This window comes from Loxodonta africana, chromosome 3 (genome assembly GCF_030014295.1).
Source record: "Loxodonta africana isolate mLoxAfr1 chromosome 3, mLoxAfr1.hap2, whole genome shotgun sequence".
In the NCBI taxonomy this organism is placed as follows: domain Eukaryota; kingdom Metazoa; phylum Chordata; class Mammalia; order Proboscidea; family Elephantidae; genus Loxodonta; species Loxodonta africana.
Genome location: NC_087344.1, coordinates 213,023,951 through 213,042,992, shown reverse-complemented (window position 1 = coordinate 213,042,992; position 19,042 = coordinate 213,023,951). Strand labels below are relative to the sequence as shown.

Genomic DNA, 19,042 nt, shown 5'->3' with positions numbered 1-19,042 from the left:
GCAACTCTGTGTATGTGAGAGTAGAACTGTGCTCCACAGAGTTGTCAACGGATGTAACCTTTCCGAAGCAGGTCACCAGGGCTTTCCTCCGAGATGCCTCTGGGTGGATCCAAACTGCCAACCTCCTGGTTAGTAGCCAAGTTCTTAACCATCTGCACCAAGAAGGGCTCTACTGTAGTTAAATGTCTGAAGAGATATGGGCTCAAATTCTTAATACAGAACACGTGACTTGCAACAACAACTCTGATGTGTCATGTATACACTACCATAGAGTAATTATCGAATCCTGCAGGGTGAGAAAACACTTTAATATGCACATACAGTGAATATCTAACAAAAGAACAAGCACAAGAACAACAGAGAACAAGACGCAGAAGTTTCCACTGCAATGCTATCATCAGGAAACTATGCATGATTTCAACATCACCTTAAAATAGGCGTTTCTAAAGGAGAGAGAGTCAAGAGTCACTTACTTATACTAGTAAAGTCTGAAAACACTAATGTACCAGAACAAATAAACATGAAAGCTATTGATAAAATGAGGAAACTAAATTGTGGAAATGTGAAGTCAAAATGAAGCCCCAAATTTATTGTAAATAGATTCATTCTTATTCAGTGATGGAAGTAGAGAAACAATACTTCAGCATTTAATCTTGCTGTATACATACCTAATTGCTACATGATTTTACCTGTGGATGAGGGAGAAGGGGAAGAGAATGTATCTTCTACTAGTATGATGGTTTTTGTTCTTTACATCACACTATTTTTGAATCCTGAGTGATCAAAACCATTTACAGATGATCTATTCCACTTTTTTAATATTAAAATCTTATGTGGAACCCCAACATGGAAAAATGGCAGAAGAGCTGCTCCCGAGTTCTCTGTAATATATAGCTCCCAAATCACCAATCTAATATTATTTTATTGAAGAAAAGAAAAAATGCCAGAGAGACTTAACTTGCTTAAGGCCATAAAACTGAGGCACAGCCAGTTCCAACTCTAGTATTCTTACCTACATGGATTGTTCTAATAACTTAAAACAGCACATTTAAGAAAATTAAAATAGCCTACAGACTGTACTATTCAAATTTTAGAGGGTGTGATGGTTAAGGTTGTGTGTCAACTTGGCTGGGCCATGATTCTCAGTGGTTTGGCAGCTATGATGTAGTCTGGCAGTCGTATAATGATGTAATCATCTCCATGATGAGATCTGATGAGATCAACTCCATGATGGGATCTGCTAGGAGCTGCCAATCAGTTGAAAGGGAGTCTCCTTGGGGGTGTGACCTACATCCAATACATGTGGACTTTCTGGCAAAGCTTGCTGGATCCTACATTCAGCTCACCAGCATCTGACCTCCAGCTCCTGGGACTTGGCCCAGCCGCCTGCCGTTTTACCTGGCTGATCTTGGATTCATCAGCCTCTGCAGCTACGTGAGCCAGCAGAAGCCTCCAGCCTGACATCTGATGCCTGACCCACAGACTTGGGATGGGGCAGCCTCTATAACCATCTCCTTGAGATAAATCTCTCTACGTATTAAAAAAAAAAAAAAAAAAACCAAAACAAAACTCATTGCCGCCAAGTCAATTCCAACTCATAGCAACCCTACAGGACAGCACAGAACCGCCCCATTGGGTTTCCAAGGATCAGCTGGTGGATTCGAACTGCCAACCTTTTGGTTAGCAGCTGAACTCTTAACCAATGCTTCACTGGTTTTGCTTCTCTAGAGAACCCAGCCTAAGACAGAGGGTATCAGAATCACCTGGATAACTTATTAAAATACAATTGTGGGACTTTAGCCCCAGAGTTTCTGGAGTCAGTAGGTCTGAGATGGAGCCTAAGAATTTGCATTTCTAACAAGTTCCCAAGCAATGCTGATGCTACTGGTCTAAGGATGACACTTTGAGAAGCACTGTTATAGACCAAAATTGGCCCTTTAAACATAAAACCAATGATTTGCTACAAACTTAAAAGAGCCATCATAATTATTTTTTTTCAGTCAAATGAGGACTTTATAGAAGGGAGCGGTGGGATAAAGAAAAAGCACTGGGCTTGCAATCTAGTCCTGGCTCTAAACAATCTATCATCTATTAAATATTAATATATAAACTTAGATTTATCCTCCTACTCTTTCAGGCTAACTTTCCTTGCCTATATTTTGGTGTTAGTATATTCAGATCTAATATTAAATTAATAATAAAAATTATTTTTGGGTTCCAACTAGTTTACTGTTTTACTTGGTCATTAAATTTTAGAATGATGTTTTATGTTCCTAGTGCCCGCTGTCATAAACTTTTCCTAACAAATGTTCCCAGAAGGTCATTTATCTAAGGAATTTAGAAAAACTAAAGTAGGTAGCACATTTTATGTGGCAAAAATAACACATCTGAGAATATCTGCCATGAAATCATTTGAAGGTATACCAACATTTTACAGTACATCCATCACAAGTCACTTCAAATTAATAAATTCCTATTAAGGAATATTTTTCCTGTACCTTCTGCAAAAAATCAAACTTACCCATTTCATAACGGGAGCCCAGAAAAAAACTGTTCTGGGACCTGGAAAAAAAAAAAAAAGTTCAGGATAAAACCAAATATTTTATACATGTCTTCTAACAGGTATCACAACATTTCAAACAACCAAAGATTTATCAATCTCTAACCATTCTACTATGCTTTCTGCATATTTTGCATTTAAGTTAGCATTGAGTTAAAGACGCCACAGTATCATGGTGTCAGTCCTTCTTATAAGTTATAGTGATCTGGATTTGGACTTTTGTGACCTGTTAAAAATTAGCTAATGTATAACAGAGATGGTTTTGGAAACCCTTTCCCAATGCTTTGCCTTGAACGTGGCTCTTACTGTTAGTTCAGTCATAGATATTATTCAAGTCAGGAAGTTGCAAATTTTGGCATTTTAGTGATATGTGCTTCTGTAGATACAAATATATTCATTAATTTTAATGAGTTCTATAAGTGATATTTCACTATATATATATTAAAAATTAATAAACATAATTTTCAGGTTCACATGAGAAAGAGGAAAACTAGACTTGTAAATTCCTTAACAACAGGGTCCGTATTTCAGTCGTCCTGGTACCCATCTGCCTTATACAAAAATGGACTCCAGACCTTCTGCGGCCTTGGGTGCTGCAGATACTGCCCTGCGATAAACTTTAAACCTTAAATCAAAAATACTCCCTGAAGTCTTCTTAAAACCAAACTTTAGCTTAACTAGTGAAAAATGTCTGCCTTGGCATTATGTTCTTTTGAGAACTGTCTACAGAGGATCAAAGTACAACAGTAAACTTGAAAGATTAGATAGGAACCTTAGTGGGCAGTGGATTTATGTTAATGGAGGAGGAATAACTCAGAAGAGGAGGATGCGAATGGTTACACAACTTGACGAATGTAGTCAACGGATTGAATCGTACGTGTACGAATTGGTGTATGCTTCGCTGTACGTATTCTCAACAATGAATGTTAAAATCAGTGTTTGTAGTATTAAAAACAATTCTGGTTTCTTAGATAACCCAGAATTTGAGATGCATGAGGTTGCAGAGGCAGGAACTCAGAGAGCACCTAATCTTAATCGTTCATTTTACCAACGAGGCTCAGAGAAGTCACGTGACCTGCTCAAGTCCTGAAGCTAGTACGCAGCAGAACTGTCACCAGAATCCAAGTCTTCCAGTCCTTAAGCTAGTGCCCTTTAACTGCATAGCTGCGCCTACTTTCCACTCTTTCAAACCCTGCATCTCTTCTAACCTTGAGGGGCTACGGAGAGAGGAAAGAAAGAGACTGTCCATGGAAATTCAAACTGTAACTAAGCTTGGTGAGTCCAGCACATTGCAGAGCACTCAGTAGGGTGCGTACGCTCCCACACACTGTAGCAACAGATATGTTTTGTTTTTTTTAAACACACAAACATTTATATAAGACAACAATGGCTTATAAACAAATTCAAAATTAAAAAAAATCCACTTATATCATTACTATTGTTTCTGCCTTAATATTCCACTTTACTTTGCAAATAATTTATCTTTATCGATCACAAAACCACATCTAAAATGGCATCATCATCCAGGCACGACATATTTTACTTCTCTCTATCTACTCCCAATCAATCTTACTGTTCCCAACAAGGACAGATGAATTTATTTCCCCCCTAACAGGCAAGGATTCCCTCTCATTAAGTAGAAGGAGTCTTTCTGTTCACATATGTTTAAATAGCACTTAAAAGATAAAACTGAGTAGACCTATTACTTAGAAACAAAACAGAACAAAGAAAGTGAAGTAGAAGAAGCAATGAGGTAAGGTAATACCCAATTCTGGGTCTAATTTGTGGCAGAAAAGACCACTCGCTGATTCACCCATAATATTTACCGCATGCTTTACAGTGTAGCAGGTACTGAGGATTCACGATGAATAAAACACAGTGCTGCCCTTCAAGATCTAAGAACAGGGAGGCTGTTTAAAATCATGTCTGGAAGCCATTTAAAACATTTTAGGGAAATAATTCTATTTTCAACAAAGCCACACTACACTAGTTTTACACTTAGGCAATACTAACATCATCCCAAGTACAAATGAACCCAGTGATAATACTCCTTTTTTAATTCATCTTGGCTCTACTACCATCAAGGAGCCCTGGTGGCTTAGTGGTTAAAGCACTGGGGTGCTAACCAAAAGGTTGGCAGTTCAAACCCATCAACCACTATGTGGGAGAAAGATGTGGCACTTCCGTAAAGACTGTTGTTAGGTGACCCTATGTACATCAGAATAAAACACTGCCCAGTGCTATGCCATCCTCACAACTGTTCTGTTTGAGCCCGTTGTTGCAGCCATTGTGTCAATCCATCTCGTTTAAGGTCTTCCTCTTTTTCGCTGACCCTCTACTTTGCCAAGCATGATGTTCTTCTCCAGGGACCGGTCCAGGGACATGTTCAAAGTATGTCTTGCCATTGTTGCTTCTAAGGAACATGTGGCTGTACTCCTTCCAAGACAGATTTGTTTGTTATTCTGGCAGTTCGTGGTATATTCAATATTCTTTCCTAACACCACAATTCAAAGGTGTCAATTCTTTTGTCTTCTTTATTCATTGTTCAGCATGTATATGATGTGATTGAAAACACCATGGCTTGGGTCAGGCGCACCTTAGTCCTCTAGGTGACATCTTTGCTTTTCAACACTTTAAAGAGGTCTTTTGCAGATTTGCCCAATGCAATGCATCTTTTGACTTCTTGATTGCTCTTTCCATGGGTGTTGACTGTCGATCCAAGTGAAATGAAATCCTTGACAACTTCAATCTTTTCTCCATTCATCATGACGTGGCTTACTGGTCCAGCTGTGATGATTTTTTTTGTTTTCTTTATGTTAAGGTGTTATCCATATGGACAGTTGTAGTCTTTGATCTTCATCAATAAGTGCTTCAAGTCCTCTTTACCTTCAGCAAGCAAGGTTGTGTCATCTGCATATTACAGGTTGTTAACGAGGCTTCCTTCAATCCTGATGCCTCGTTCTTCTTCATGTAGTCCAGCTTCTCGAATTACTTTTCCAGCATACAGATTGAATAAGTATGGTGAAAGGACATAACCCTGATACACACCTTTCTTAACTTTAGAACATGCAGTATTCCCTTGTTCTGTTCAAACGATTGCCTCTTGGTATATATACAGTTCCTCATGAGCACGATTAAGTGTTCTGGAATTCCAATTTTCCACGTTATCCATAATTTGGTATGATCCACATAGGTGCATGCCTTAGTAGCCAATAAAACACAGGTAAATATCTTTCTGGTATTTTCTGCTTTCAGCCAATATCCATCTGACATCAGAAACAATATCCCTTGTTCCACGTCCTCTTCTGAATCCGGCTTGAAATTCTGGCAGCTCCCTTTTGATGTATTGCTGCAACTGCTTTTGAATTATCTTGAGCAAAATTTTACTTGTGTGTGATATTAATGATACTGTTCGATAATTTCCACGTTCAGTTGGATCACCTTTCTTTGGAATGGGCACAAATATAGATTGCTTCCAGTTGGTGGGCCTGGCAGCTGTCTTCCAAATTTCTAGGCATAGACGAGTGAGCACTTCCAGCACTGCATTCCTTTGTTGAAACACCTCAATTGGTATTCCGTCATTTCCTGGAGACTTATTTTCCACCAGTGCCTTCAGTGCAGCTTGGACTTCTTCCTTCAATACGATTGGTTCCTGATGCTGCCTCCTGAAATGGCCGAACATCAACCAGTTGGTACAGTGACTGTATATTCCTTCCATCTTCTTTTGATGCTTCCTGTGTTGTTTAATATTTTCCCCCATAGAATCCTTCAATATTGCAACTTGAGCCTTCAATTTTCTCTTCAGTTCTTTCAGCTTGAAAAATGCCAAGCATGCTCTTCTCTTTTGGTTTTCGCAGTCCAGGTCTTTGTACAACTCATTATTATAATATTTTACTTTGTCTTCTGGAGCCATTCTTTGAAATCTTCCGTTTAGTTCACTTACTTCATCATTTCTTCCTTTCACTTTAGCTACTCTACATTCAAGAGCAAGTTTCAGAGTCTCTAATGACATCCACTTTGGTCTTTTCTTTCTTTCCTATCTTTTTTATGGCTTCTTGCTTTCTTTATGTATGATGACCTTGATGTCATTCCACAACTCATCTGGTCTTTGGTCATTAGTGTTCAATGCATGAAATCTATTCTTCACATGGTCAATTCAGGTGAAATATACTCAGGGTCATACCTTGGCTCTCGTAGGCTTTAGAAGTTCTAATTTTCTTCAGCTTCAACTTGAACTTCCACATTGATGGTCTGTTCCAGTCAGCCCCTGGCCGCCTTCTGACTGATGACATTAAGCTTTCCACTGTCTCTTTCCACAGATGTAGTCAATTTGATTTCTGTGTATTTTATCTGGTGAGGTCCCTGTGTATAGTCGCCGTTTATGTTGGTGAAAAAAGGTATCCGCAATGAAGAAGTCGTTGGTCTTGCAAAATTCGATCATGTGATCTCCAGCGCCATTTCTGTCACCAAGGCCATATTTTCTAACTACTATTCCTTCTTCTTTGTTTCCAACTTTCGCATCCCAGCCACCAGTAATTATCGATGCATCTTGATTGTATGTTTGATCAATTTCAGACTGCGGAAGTTGGTAAAAATCTTCCATTTCTTCACCTTTGACATTAGTGTTTGGTGCGTGAATTTTAATAGTAGTCCTATCAACTAGTCTTCCTTGCAGGCATATGGATATTATCCTATCACTGACAGCATAGTATTTCAGGATAGATCTTGAAATGTTCTTTTTGATGATAAGTGCAACGCCATTCCTCTTCAACTTGTCATGCCAGGCATAGTATACCATATGATTATTTGATTCAAAACGGCCAATACCCGTCCATTTCAGCTCACTAATAATGCCTAGGATATGGATGTTTATGCATTCCGTTTCGTTTTTGATGATTTCCAATTTTCCTAGATTCCTACTTCGTACATTCCACATTCCAATTATTAATAGATGTTTGCAGCTGTTTCTTCTCATTTTGAGTTGTGCCACATTGGCAAATGAAGGTGCCAAAACTTGACTCTATCCACGTCATTAAGGTCGACTCTACTTTGAGGAGGCAGCTCTTCCCCAGTTGTTCTTTGAGTGCTTTCCAACCTGGGGGGCTCATCTTCCAGCAGTGTATCAGACAATGTTCTGCTGCTGTTCTTAAGGTTTTCACTGGCTGATTTTTTCAGAAGTAGACCACCAGGTCCTTCTTCCTATTCTGTCTTAGTTTGAAAACTCCACTGAAACCTGTCTACCATGCGTGGCCCTGCTGGTATTTGAAATACCGGTGGCATAGCTTTCTGCATCACAGCAATACGCAAGGCACCGCAGTATGACAAACTGACAGATGTGTGGGACCATACAGATTATAACCTATGAAACCCTACAGGGTAGTTCTAGTCTGTCCTCTGTGGTAAGTATGAATCTGACTCTATGGCCATGGGTAATGGATATGGGTACCATCAAAAGTAGTTGGTTAATATTGACATTATGCAGAGAAATGTGAAAAATATAAGAATGGCAGCCGCTCCTCCTTTGTTGTTGGCAGGTGCCATCAAGTCGGTTCTTATTCATAGCAACCTTATGTACAAAACAGTGAAACAATGCCGGCTCCTGTGCCATCCTTACAATCACTGCTATGTATGAGCCCATTACTGCAGCCACTGCATGAATCCATCTCATTGAGGGTCTTCCTCTTTTTCGCTGACCCTCTACCAAGCATGATGTACTTCTCCAGGAATTAGTCCCTTCTAATAACACGTCCAAGTTATGTAAGAAAAAGTCGCACCATTCTCCCGTCTAAGGATTATTCTGGCAATACTTCTTCCAAGACAGATCTATTTGCTATTCTGGAATTCCACAGTATAGTCAATATTCTTCGCCAATGCCATCATTCAAAGGCATCAATTCTTATTTGGTCTTCCTTATATTTGGATGCACAATCACCAACCATGGAAGCGTCAGTCAAGAAATCAAAAGACGCACTGCATCGGGCAAATCGGCTCCAAGAGACCTCTTTAGAGTGCTGAAAAGCAAAGATGTCGCTTGAGGACTAAGGTGAGCCTGACCCAAGCCATGGTATTTTCAATCGCCTCATATGGATGCGAAAGCTGGACAATAAATAAGGAAGACTGAAGACCTGAAGCCTTTGAATTGTGGTGCTGGCAAAGAATACTGAATATACCATGGGCTGCCAGAAGAATGAACAAATTCGTCTTGGAATAAGTACAGCCAGAATGCTCCTTTGAAGCAAGGATGGCGAGACTATGTCTCTCATACTTGGGACATTTTCTCAGTCATCTAGTGCTGCTCTACCAGAAATACCACGAGTGGGTGGCTTTAACAAAGAGAAATTTAGTCTCTCAGAGTCTAGTAGGATACAAGTCTAAAGTCAGGGCATCAGCTCCAGGGGAAGGCTTTCTCTCTCTGTTGGCTCTGGAGGAAGGTCCTTGTCTTCAATCTTCTCTTGGTCTGGGGGCATCTCAGCACAGGAATCTCAGGTCCAAGGCACTCTGCTTTCTCGGTAGTATGAGGTTCCCATGGCTCTCTGCTCACTTCTCTCTTTTATATCTCAAAAGAGATGGGCTTAAGACACTACCTAATCTTGTAGACCTCATCAGTATAATTGCTGCTAATCCATCTTATTTTTCATAGTGATAGGATTTTTAACACACAGAGAAATCACATCAGAAGATAAAATGGTAGACAATAACACAATCATACAAGGGTATCGTGACCCAGCCAAGTTGACAGATGCACGAATATATACATATATATACCTACACAAATATAACTTTAAAAATATTTTCAAATCATACATAAGTTGTTTTATCAGTCTGATATTTAAATATTGATAACTTAGGCTTGTAATTTTATGAGTTTTTAAATAAGCTTGGTTATTTCCTATTAACATTTTAACTACAGTCCTTTAATTACAATCTAAGTCTCATTTTCTCAGTCTTCAAAGAAACCAGATACCATCTTTAAAAAAATAATCCTTCAAACACTAGAAGATCATGGCTTAGACCTTATCTCTTCTTGCTAGCCAAAACAATTATAATGCTAAACTTAATTTTCTCACACATATCTGATACCTAATCATTTCCATGTTTTCCTTTGTATCTTCTGCAGTTTAAGCTGTAGAACAAACAAACCTGGAGACAGAGCTGAAATAATTGCTGGGAGAATTAAAACAATCAGCGAGTTCTAAAATTTGATGTTTCCACAACTGAGCAAAACGTATCTATATTCAATTTCTGAGTTACTGTCCTCTATCTTTGACCTAATTCTCTAAGCTTGGTAGTGCTTTGATCACAGCTACCACTACCCCTGAACTCTAGCCAGATAATGATCCCCTTCTATCCTGAGCAAGATAATGGAAACAGTTTTCTTTTTTCTTTGGTAATGCTAGGTTGAAATTTCAAAATAAATTTTTACTAAGGAACTAAAGGAATATTCAAAATAAATTTTTACTAAGCAACTAAAGGAATATAAGGAAACCATAAAGTCACCAAGTTTCAGAATACAGATTTCTAATCTTAAAATAACTAAATTTTAGTCTAGATAAGTGTTTCTCCATCCCTCCTCCCCCACAACAGAGTCATCCGGCCCAAAAATGTCAGTAGTGCCAAGTGTAAAACACTCTGGCCTAGATAGGTTAACTGCTAGGCACAAGGCTCAACCAGTTTCGTGCTGTTTTATGGCTCTACACCTTAATTTATGCTCTCCCCTTCCACTATTCTGCCTTGTCTTCATCTGGCAAACCATGCTATTGCTGTTATTAGGTGCTGTCAGAGTTATTTTTGACTCACAGAGACCCCACGTGACAGAGCAGAACTGCCCCATAGGGTTTTCTAGGCTGTAAAAAAAAAAAAAATTTTTTTTTAATATTTACCGGAGCACAATGCCAGGTCTGGCTAACACCAGTATCCTTCAAAAACTCATTTAGGTTGCATCTTCTTAAGGAAGGCTTCTTTAACATCACCAAAAAACAAAAACAAAACCCATTGCCATGGAATCGGTTCTCTGAACTCCCAAAGCAGCCTACATATTCTTCTATTGTTCTCTGCACTTAAAAATTACAGTGATCCATTTGTCTATCACTTTAACCACACAATGAGTTCCTTGAAGATAAAGACTGTTCGTTAATCTTCCTGGACAGATAATAAATATTTGTTAACAAAATCAAACTGGCTTAATCATATCTAGGATAGGTGCACGTGAGGTCACTGGCATTCAGTGGTCGAATTCCCGCCTTCCTTGAGCGGAGACTGGGTTCCATTCCCCGTCAATTCACCTCAAGCAGAGCTACCACTCTTCCCGGTCAGTGGAGGCTGGTGTGTTGCTATGATGCTGAACACGTTTCAGCGGAGCTTCCTGACTAAAATGGACGAGAAAGAAAGGCCTGGAGATCCACTTCTGAAAATCAGGCAATGAAAGCCTTATGAATCACAACAGTCCAATCCACAACCAATCATGGGGCAGGGTTTGCGTTTTGTTCAGTTGTGCATGGGGTCGCCACGAGCTGAGCCAATTCCAGGACAGCTAACGGGGTAGACGTCAATCAAACACTAAGTCTGAGACAGATTTGCCTTGACACTGCTTCAGCCTCAAGGCCAGAATTTGCTATCATAACACTCTCCTGTTTTGGATCCTGAATTTTTTTCCCAAGAGTCGGATGCCATAATGCACTGATTCTAAAAGTCAATCTTTTCAAACTCTCTGGTACGTTTCTTTAGCTTGAGCTTCTGGGTTTCTATCATCATAGCTGGTCATTTTCCTTTGTCGTATACAGTGTCTCTGGGCCATATGCACTATGAACTACTAAGTTTATATTTATCCTGCATGGAGCTCAGTTTCACCACTCAAGTATAAGCCAGCACACTGGTTTAGTCTCTGGCTTCATAGGTGTTCAATCTTTACTCTGAACTCTTCAGCAGACTTTTCCTATTTCTATACTGATGCTTCTTATTCTCTCACCTCCCCAAATTGTTTCTTGAGTAATGTCTCCAGATTCTAGTTTCTTTACAAAGCTTAAAAGGTTGATCCTTTGAGGTTAACGTACAGTCAAGGCTTTCTGCAGTTTTCCCTGTTAGCTAATTTACTCAACTACCCCAGGGGAAGAATTTTAAAGCACTCTAGTTCATACTTTTAAAATATTAACTGCCCCTTCCCCAGAAACCAAGTCATACAAGCAAAACTACAAACATGAAATTATAGCTCCTGGAAACTGGACCAAGAGAGGTGTGGATATTTTAGTTCAGGGGTAAGTTTAAAATACAAATACAATTCCTAAGTAAGTTTAACCACTGCTAAGGAGTAAACAGAAAACTACCAGTAGCATATATATAAGAAAGTCTAAATAATTAACCGGAGGATGTTGACAAGGGACAGAAATAATCAGAGTTGTGTATCGATAAATGCAAACAGGTAGTGTGTTCCTCATTGTTAAGAAAAAGGAAAACGTGGCTAGAAGTACCAGTGGTCTCACATGAGTTAACTTAAATAAAAATAAAAATAACTTCCATTTTACTTTGGGTAATTATTTTTTAACCTTAAGAATTAATAATAATTCAAATAAATTTAGACAGGTATAGAGGCTATCTTCCATAAACTATCAATCAATCAACAATGGATATGATAGTGAAAAAACATTCCAATTTACTTGAACATTTCTAAAACATGACAATTTCACAAAACAAAGCATTTGGAAATAGATATCCCTTAAAAAGTGACCACACAACATTATGTGTGTCATCCTACACCTTGAAAAAACAGGTTTTTGCTCTATACAATGAAATAGCTATTCTAATGGCAGAGCATAAAAATTAAAGAGATAATTAAATAACTATAATACCTGAGGTGATAATAATATCTTAAAATGAAGAAAAGTAGAAAGTACAGCTAACAAAGTACCTGGCTAATACTCATCACAATGAATGAAAAAAAATCTGATTAGGTGGAAAATGTGAAATGTTGAAAATATACTAAATAAAATAACCTGATAAGAAATTAAATTTAGAGTCCAAAATGAGGGATACGTGTCCCCATGAAATGTAAACGTACATTCTTTTAGGCAAAGTATTAATTAAAACATTTCCAAACTTGTTATTATGTCAAATAATTAGCATCCTGTTTCTTAAAAGTGCACTCCTGAAAGCAGAAAAAGTAGTCTCAAATGCTGACAATTTAGAATCATCAAACACGTATTAAAAAAAAAATACATATAAGACACTTACGCCCATCAAAAGACTTCACCAAAAGAGTAAAAAGAGAACCTACAGGCTGGGAAAAAAATTTTGGCTATTACAAATCAAAAAAAGGTCTAATCTCTAAAATCTACAAGGAAATCCAACACCTCTACAACAAAAAGATGAATAACCCAATTAAAAAATGGGCAAAGGAAATGAACAGACACTTCACCAAAAAACACACTCAAATGGCCAACAGACACACGAGGAAATGCTCAGGTTCTCTAGCCATTAAAAAAAATTAGAGAAATGCAAATCAAAACCACGATGAGATACCATCTTACCCCGGCATCACTGGCACAAATCAATAAAACGGGAAATAGCAAATGTTGAAGAGACTGTGGGGCGACTGGAACTCTTATGCAAGGCTGGTGGGAATGCAAAATGATTCAACCATTGTGGAAAACAGTATGGTACTTCCTTAAAAAGCGGAAATAGAAATACCATATAACATTTCTATCCCACTCCTAGGAATCCCACTCCTGGGAATATATCCTAGAGAAATACGAGTTGTCACACGAACAGACATATGCACACCGATGTTCACCGCAGCATTGTTCACGATAGCAAAAAGATGGAAACAACCGAGAGGCCCATCAACAGATGAATGGATAAACTGTGGTAGAGACACAATGGAATATTATGCAACAATAAAAAACAATGAGGAATCTGTGAAGCACCTCATAACATAGATGAATCTGGAGGGCATTATGCTACGTGAAATAAGTCAATCACTAAAGGACAAATATTGTAGGAGACCAGGACTGTAAAAGCTTATGAAAAGGTTTCCATACAAAAAGAAACAATCTTTGATGGTTATGGGGGAGGGGTGCGGATGGAAAAACACTTAACAGACAATAAATAAGTGAAAACTTTGGTGACGGGTAAGACAGTACACAATGCTGGGGAAGCCAGCACAACCTGTACAAGGCAAGGTCATGGCAGCTCCATAGACACATCCAAACTCCCTGAGGGACCGAATTGCCAGGCTGAGGGATGGGAGGACCATGGTCTCGGGGAACATCTAGCTCAACTGGCATATCATAGTTTATAAAGAAAATGTTCTACATTCTACTTTGGTGAGTAGTGTCTGGGGTCTTAAAAGCCTGCGAGTGGCCATCTAGGATACCCCACTGACCTCACCCCTTCGGGAGCAAGGAAGAATGAAGAAAACTAAAGATACAATGGAAAGATTAGACTAAAGGACCACATCTACCATGGCCTCCACCAGACTGAGTCCAGTAAAACTAGATGGTGCCTGGCTGCCACCACTTACTGCTCTGACAGGGATCACAATAGAGGGTCCTGGACAGACCTGGAGAAAAGTGTGGAACAAAATCCTAACTCAAAAAGGAAGACCAGACTTGCTGGCCTGACAGAGACTGGAAAAACCCAGAGAGTATGGCCACTGGACACCCTTTCAGCTCAGTGATGAGGTCACTCCTGAGGTTCACTCTTCAGTCAAAGATTGAACAGGCCCATGGAACAAAATAAGACTAAAGGGATGCAGCAGCCCAGGGGCAGGAATTGGAAGGCAAGAGGGAACAGAAAAGCTGGTAATAGGGAATCCAGGGTTGAGAAGGGAGTGTTGACATGTCGTGGGGTTGTTAACCCATGTCATAGAACAACGTGTGTACTGTTAGATGAGAAACCAGTTCATTCTATAAACCTTCATCTAAAGTACAATTAAAAAAACATTAAAAAAACTATAAGCTATTTTCAAGCATATCTGAAAATAAAGAGAATGATGTAATGGTTATTTTCTTTTTTGTTATATTTGTCCATTTTTAAAGTGAAACTGAAGACTCAAACTTTCATGGAAGAATTTCAGAAATGCTTCAAGGGAATATCCTAACAAAATGCATAACAGACATACATTTTTAAACAAATTAACAAATCTAGTTTGCCTCGATGAAATTTGATAAACCTCTTGATAAAATAATGCCCTAAATTTACTTCCTAATATTCTAATCTAAGAGGAATTACTGTTATTAATGAAATATTATATAAATTCTATCTAGAAAATACATTTTATTGTGTGTATGATTCTCTAAGGAAAGACTTCCTTCTTGGGACAGAATATGTAATTTTTACACACACTCACATACACACACACACACATTATTAACTGAAGTGCTCACCATGCCCCATTATGGAAAATAAGGCTTCTTTCTGAATACTAAGATCATAAAAATCATAAAAACTACCATTCCACTACCTCTTCAATCCTTTCATACCACTCTTCTGTGATTTGTTACTTTTCAACATTCTTCTTAGTTCTTTATATTATTAAAGTCCACCTGTTTACTATTATGTGACAAAGCACTCACCAAAAAAACAAAAAACAAACACACTGTCATCAAGTCAATTCCAACTCAGAGTGATCCTACAGGACAGAGTAGTACTGCCCCATAGCCCATAGGGTTTCCAAGGCTGTAAATCTTTATAGAAAGAGATTGCCACATCTTTCTCCTGTGGAGTAGCTGGTTCAAACTGTGGACCTTTCAATTAGCAGCTGAGTGCTTTAACCACTGTACCACCAGGGCTCGTTAAGCTATTTACAAATCCTTAGAATTTATAGACTACTCTTTGAAGCTGATATTACTGGCCAAAAATTATTAATTTTTATTGGTACTAAAGCTAGTTCTAATTGAACACCATTTAAGAAATGACTATTTTCTTTTTGGCTTTTTTAAGGAGATGACTGGGAAACAATTTAGAACCATACAATTTTTATATCCTTCATACTGCCTTGGAAATAGCTATCACTCAAACAGTACCCAGAAATCATGGCTATAGAATGTTTTTCAAAAAGTTGATTGAAAGCAGCCTTCGGTGTGAAATTCCAAGGTAAAATAGCAGATGAAGAGACTAAGATGAAGTTTAGGTTGATATATTTTTAATTTGCGCATCTCTTCAGTTATAAAGATCCCTGGTTTTTAGATTGAAATCATCCAGTTCAGGCACTCATCTTATAAATCAGGTAAATGAGGCCCGGAGAGGTGAAATACCTGTATAAAATATATACAGCAAAGTTAAAAACCTAAATCTCTAAATCCTAATCTAAGTATATGGTCTTGCCCAGAGAAATCTGAATTTCCCCAAAGGCTCTGAAAGTAGGAAAAGCTTTAGTGGAGACATCAAGTTGTAGACTATTATAGCTAGAAGGGACCTTAAGAAAAGTCCAAACGCCCTGCTATGGATTAAATTGTGTTCCCTGAAAAAATACGTTGAAGTCATAGCCACCGTAGCTATGAATGTGATCCTGTTTGGAAAAAAGAGCTTCTTTTGTTAATGAGATTATACTGGAGTAGGGTAGGTCCTAAACCTAATCCTTTCTGAGTGGTGTCTTAAAAAGGGTGCTCTAGACACAGACAAACACGGGAAGAAGACACCATGTGAAGATCATCTACAAGTTAAGAATGTCATGAAATGAGTAGGGGTACAGAAGCTGAAAGAGACAAGGATCTTCCCCTAGAGGTGACACACAGATGGGGAGGGTGGGGAGAGTAAGCCTAGCCCTGTCAATGCCCTGAATTGGAGCTCCTAACTTGGGTAACCTCCAAATCTGTGAGATAATAAGTCCTTGTCCTTTAAAACCACCCACTTTGTGCTGTTTTTGTTGCAGCAGTTAAGACAATTCCTTATTGTTTCAGAGCAAAAGTGGGCTCCACAGGGTTTTTAATGGCTGTGAGCTTTTAGAATTGGATGACCAGGCCTTTCTTCCAAGGTGCCTCTGGGTGGAATTGAACCACCAACTTTTTGTTCAGTAGCTGAGCACTCAAGCTTTTGTGCCACCCAGGGACTCCTTCACATGACTCAGAAATGATGAGTTATTTATAATTCTTCTTAAGGCACGCTTCTCCTTTGGCCCAATTGATAACTTCAAAATAGATGGGTCATAAATAGTTTTAATTTCTTAGTTTATAATCAGATTTAAATAAACCAAACTCATTGCCATCCAGTCAATTCAACTCATTGTGACCCCACAGAACAGAGAAAAGTGCCCCGTAGGGTTTCCAAGGAATGGCTGGTGAACTCAAACTGCCAACCTTTTGGTTAGTAGCCAATCTCTTAATCACTGAGCCACCAGAGCTCCATAATCAGGTTAGTGGACAAAAATTATTAGGTGCTATACTAACTACAGGAAGGACTGTATTCTTTTCATCATCTCTTCTGAGAATACCAACTCCCTGTAGGCAGGGGTTTTTATTTTATTCACTAAAGTATCATTCTAAGTGTTAGAATAGTACTTGGTACACAGTAGGCCCTCAAAAAATATTGAATAATTCTTTCTTGGTAGCCGACTGTTTCAAAATATTCTATTTCTCATCAGTCATTTAAGTTGAATCTGAAATTCTAACTTTCGATCTTAGTTCTCATCCCTCAATTTTAAGGTAACAGGGTATTACTTACACACACATACACACTTAGGTGCTTAGACAGGCGTAACATTCTTCACTGACGATCTATGTCCCAAGAAAATAAGGCGTTCTAACAGAGATGCTAAAGAACTGTGTTAATTCATAACCGAACATCTACACTGATTACTTACTTGATTCACACTTAGTTTTATTTTCACATATTTTGAACTAAGTTGTATTAAACTATCTAGTAAAACATCAATTCCCTTAGCATTTAATTTTGAATTTCTATGATAAAGATATTCCCTTCGGAATACTGTTAATACTGGTACATTTAGTACGTTTTTATTTTTAAATCATTCTCTCAGTCTTTAAGATAAAATAGAAAAAACAATTCACTTAGGAAAACCGTAACTATTCTTGTTATTAAAACCCAATTTAAAGTAACTTCTCCCATGAGTCCACAGAGAAAGCACTACATAATGTAGAGACACTGCAACAAGTTTCACAGATCATTTTTTAAAAAAAATGCTCTTCCACTTAAGCCAAAATATAATTCAACAGAAACAAAGCTACAGCGAGCTAACCTGATGTGGTTCAGATAGCAGGCTGTTCTCTGTTCTGACTTAACTGAAGGATAGTTTTTAGATTTCTTAGATGTGTGGTCTTCAAACTTCTTTTGAACACATGCCCCATTGGTTAAACAATTTTGAGCACACATTATATATATATATATATACACACACACATATTAATAAAAAAATTAATAATATATACTATAAAATGTATTTTTTATATTCATAAACTATAAACATAACACTCACACATATATTACTGTACTTACTTTTGTATGATAAAACATATCTATGATGGAAATTTTTAAAGGATGAAATAAAAGCAAACATTACCAGAAGTTTTACTATTTTGTTACTATACTCCCATTTCATTTTGTGCCTCCCTTGGGAAGACTCATTCCTCTTGGAAGATCACAAAAACAAAGGAATGACACTCCTCCACTAATGCCTTTTTTGAACTAAGCTTTTAAGTAAACAACAGGCGCATGATTTCAAGGTTATATGCTGACGAGGACCTAGAGTTTAACTATGAAGCGGTGAGCGTGGAGTCACATCCTTTAGTGAGGTGATGGTAGGAATGGTGGCATCCTCTTATGAGAGCTGAGGAATGATGTACCTGGGACAATAAACAGGCACATGGACGACGAAGGCATTGATCTGGGCCACAGGTCATAGATACGATACTCTACAACTATATTTCTATATAAAGACATATTCTTGTTATCTGTCTAGAGGTATTTGTCAGTGATAAAATTAAACCTCAAAAATTTAGAATCTATAATATCTGATTTCCAACTGTTAATATCCAAACCTTGCATACAGTTTTTTAAAAATCTCCTGTATGTGAACACGGCTTCATGTCTAAATGGTAATTCAATAAAAAATTTTATTACTAGATGCAAAAACCTTGAATACTCATTCTGCATAAGTCTTAGAACAATGATCAGTGTTTCTCAGATTTTATTCAGTACTAATGAATCAACAGTTATATTTTTCATGCTGCTGTATTTCTACATTCATATGCCTATAACAGGAACCCTGGTGGTACAGTGGTTAAGCGCTCAGCTGGTAACCGAAAGGTGTGCGGTTTGAACCCACCTGTTGCTCCGCGGGAGAAAGATGTGGCAGTCTGCTTCCGTAAAGATTATAGCCCTGGAAACCCTATGGTGCAGCTCTAAACTGTCCTATAGACAGGATCACTATGAGTCGCAATTGGCTCAACAGCAACTGGTTTGGTTTGTACCTACGACTTTTCAATCCACAAATGGCCTACATGGGTGAGAACTAATGTTTGTGGAGAGTCTACG

At 38.2% G+C, this 19,042-nt stretch overlaps 1 protein-coding gene across 1 annotated transcript in view; it reads right to left on the bottom strand.

Moving 5' to 3' along the window:
* Positions 1-19,042, bottom strand: part of MPC2 (mitochondrial pyruvate carrier 2) — a 34,928-nt gene that overhangs the window by 13,192 nt on the left and 2,694 nt on the right. Inside the window, exon 2 of the mRNA XM_003414894.4 lies at positions 2,522-2,562. Within this exon, the coding sequence (XP_003414942.1) occupies positions 2,522-2,562 (41 nt within the window). The remainder of the gene's footprint in view (positions 1-2,521; positions 2,563-19,042) is intronic.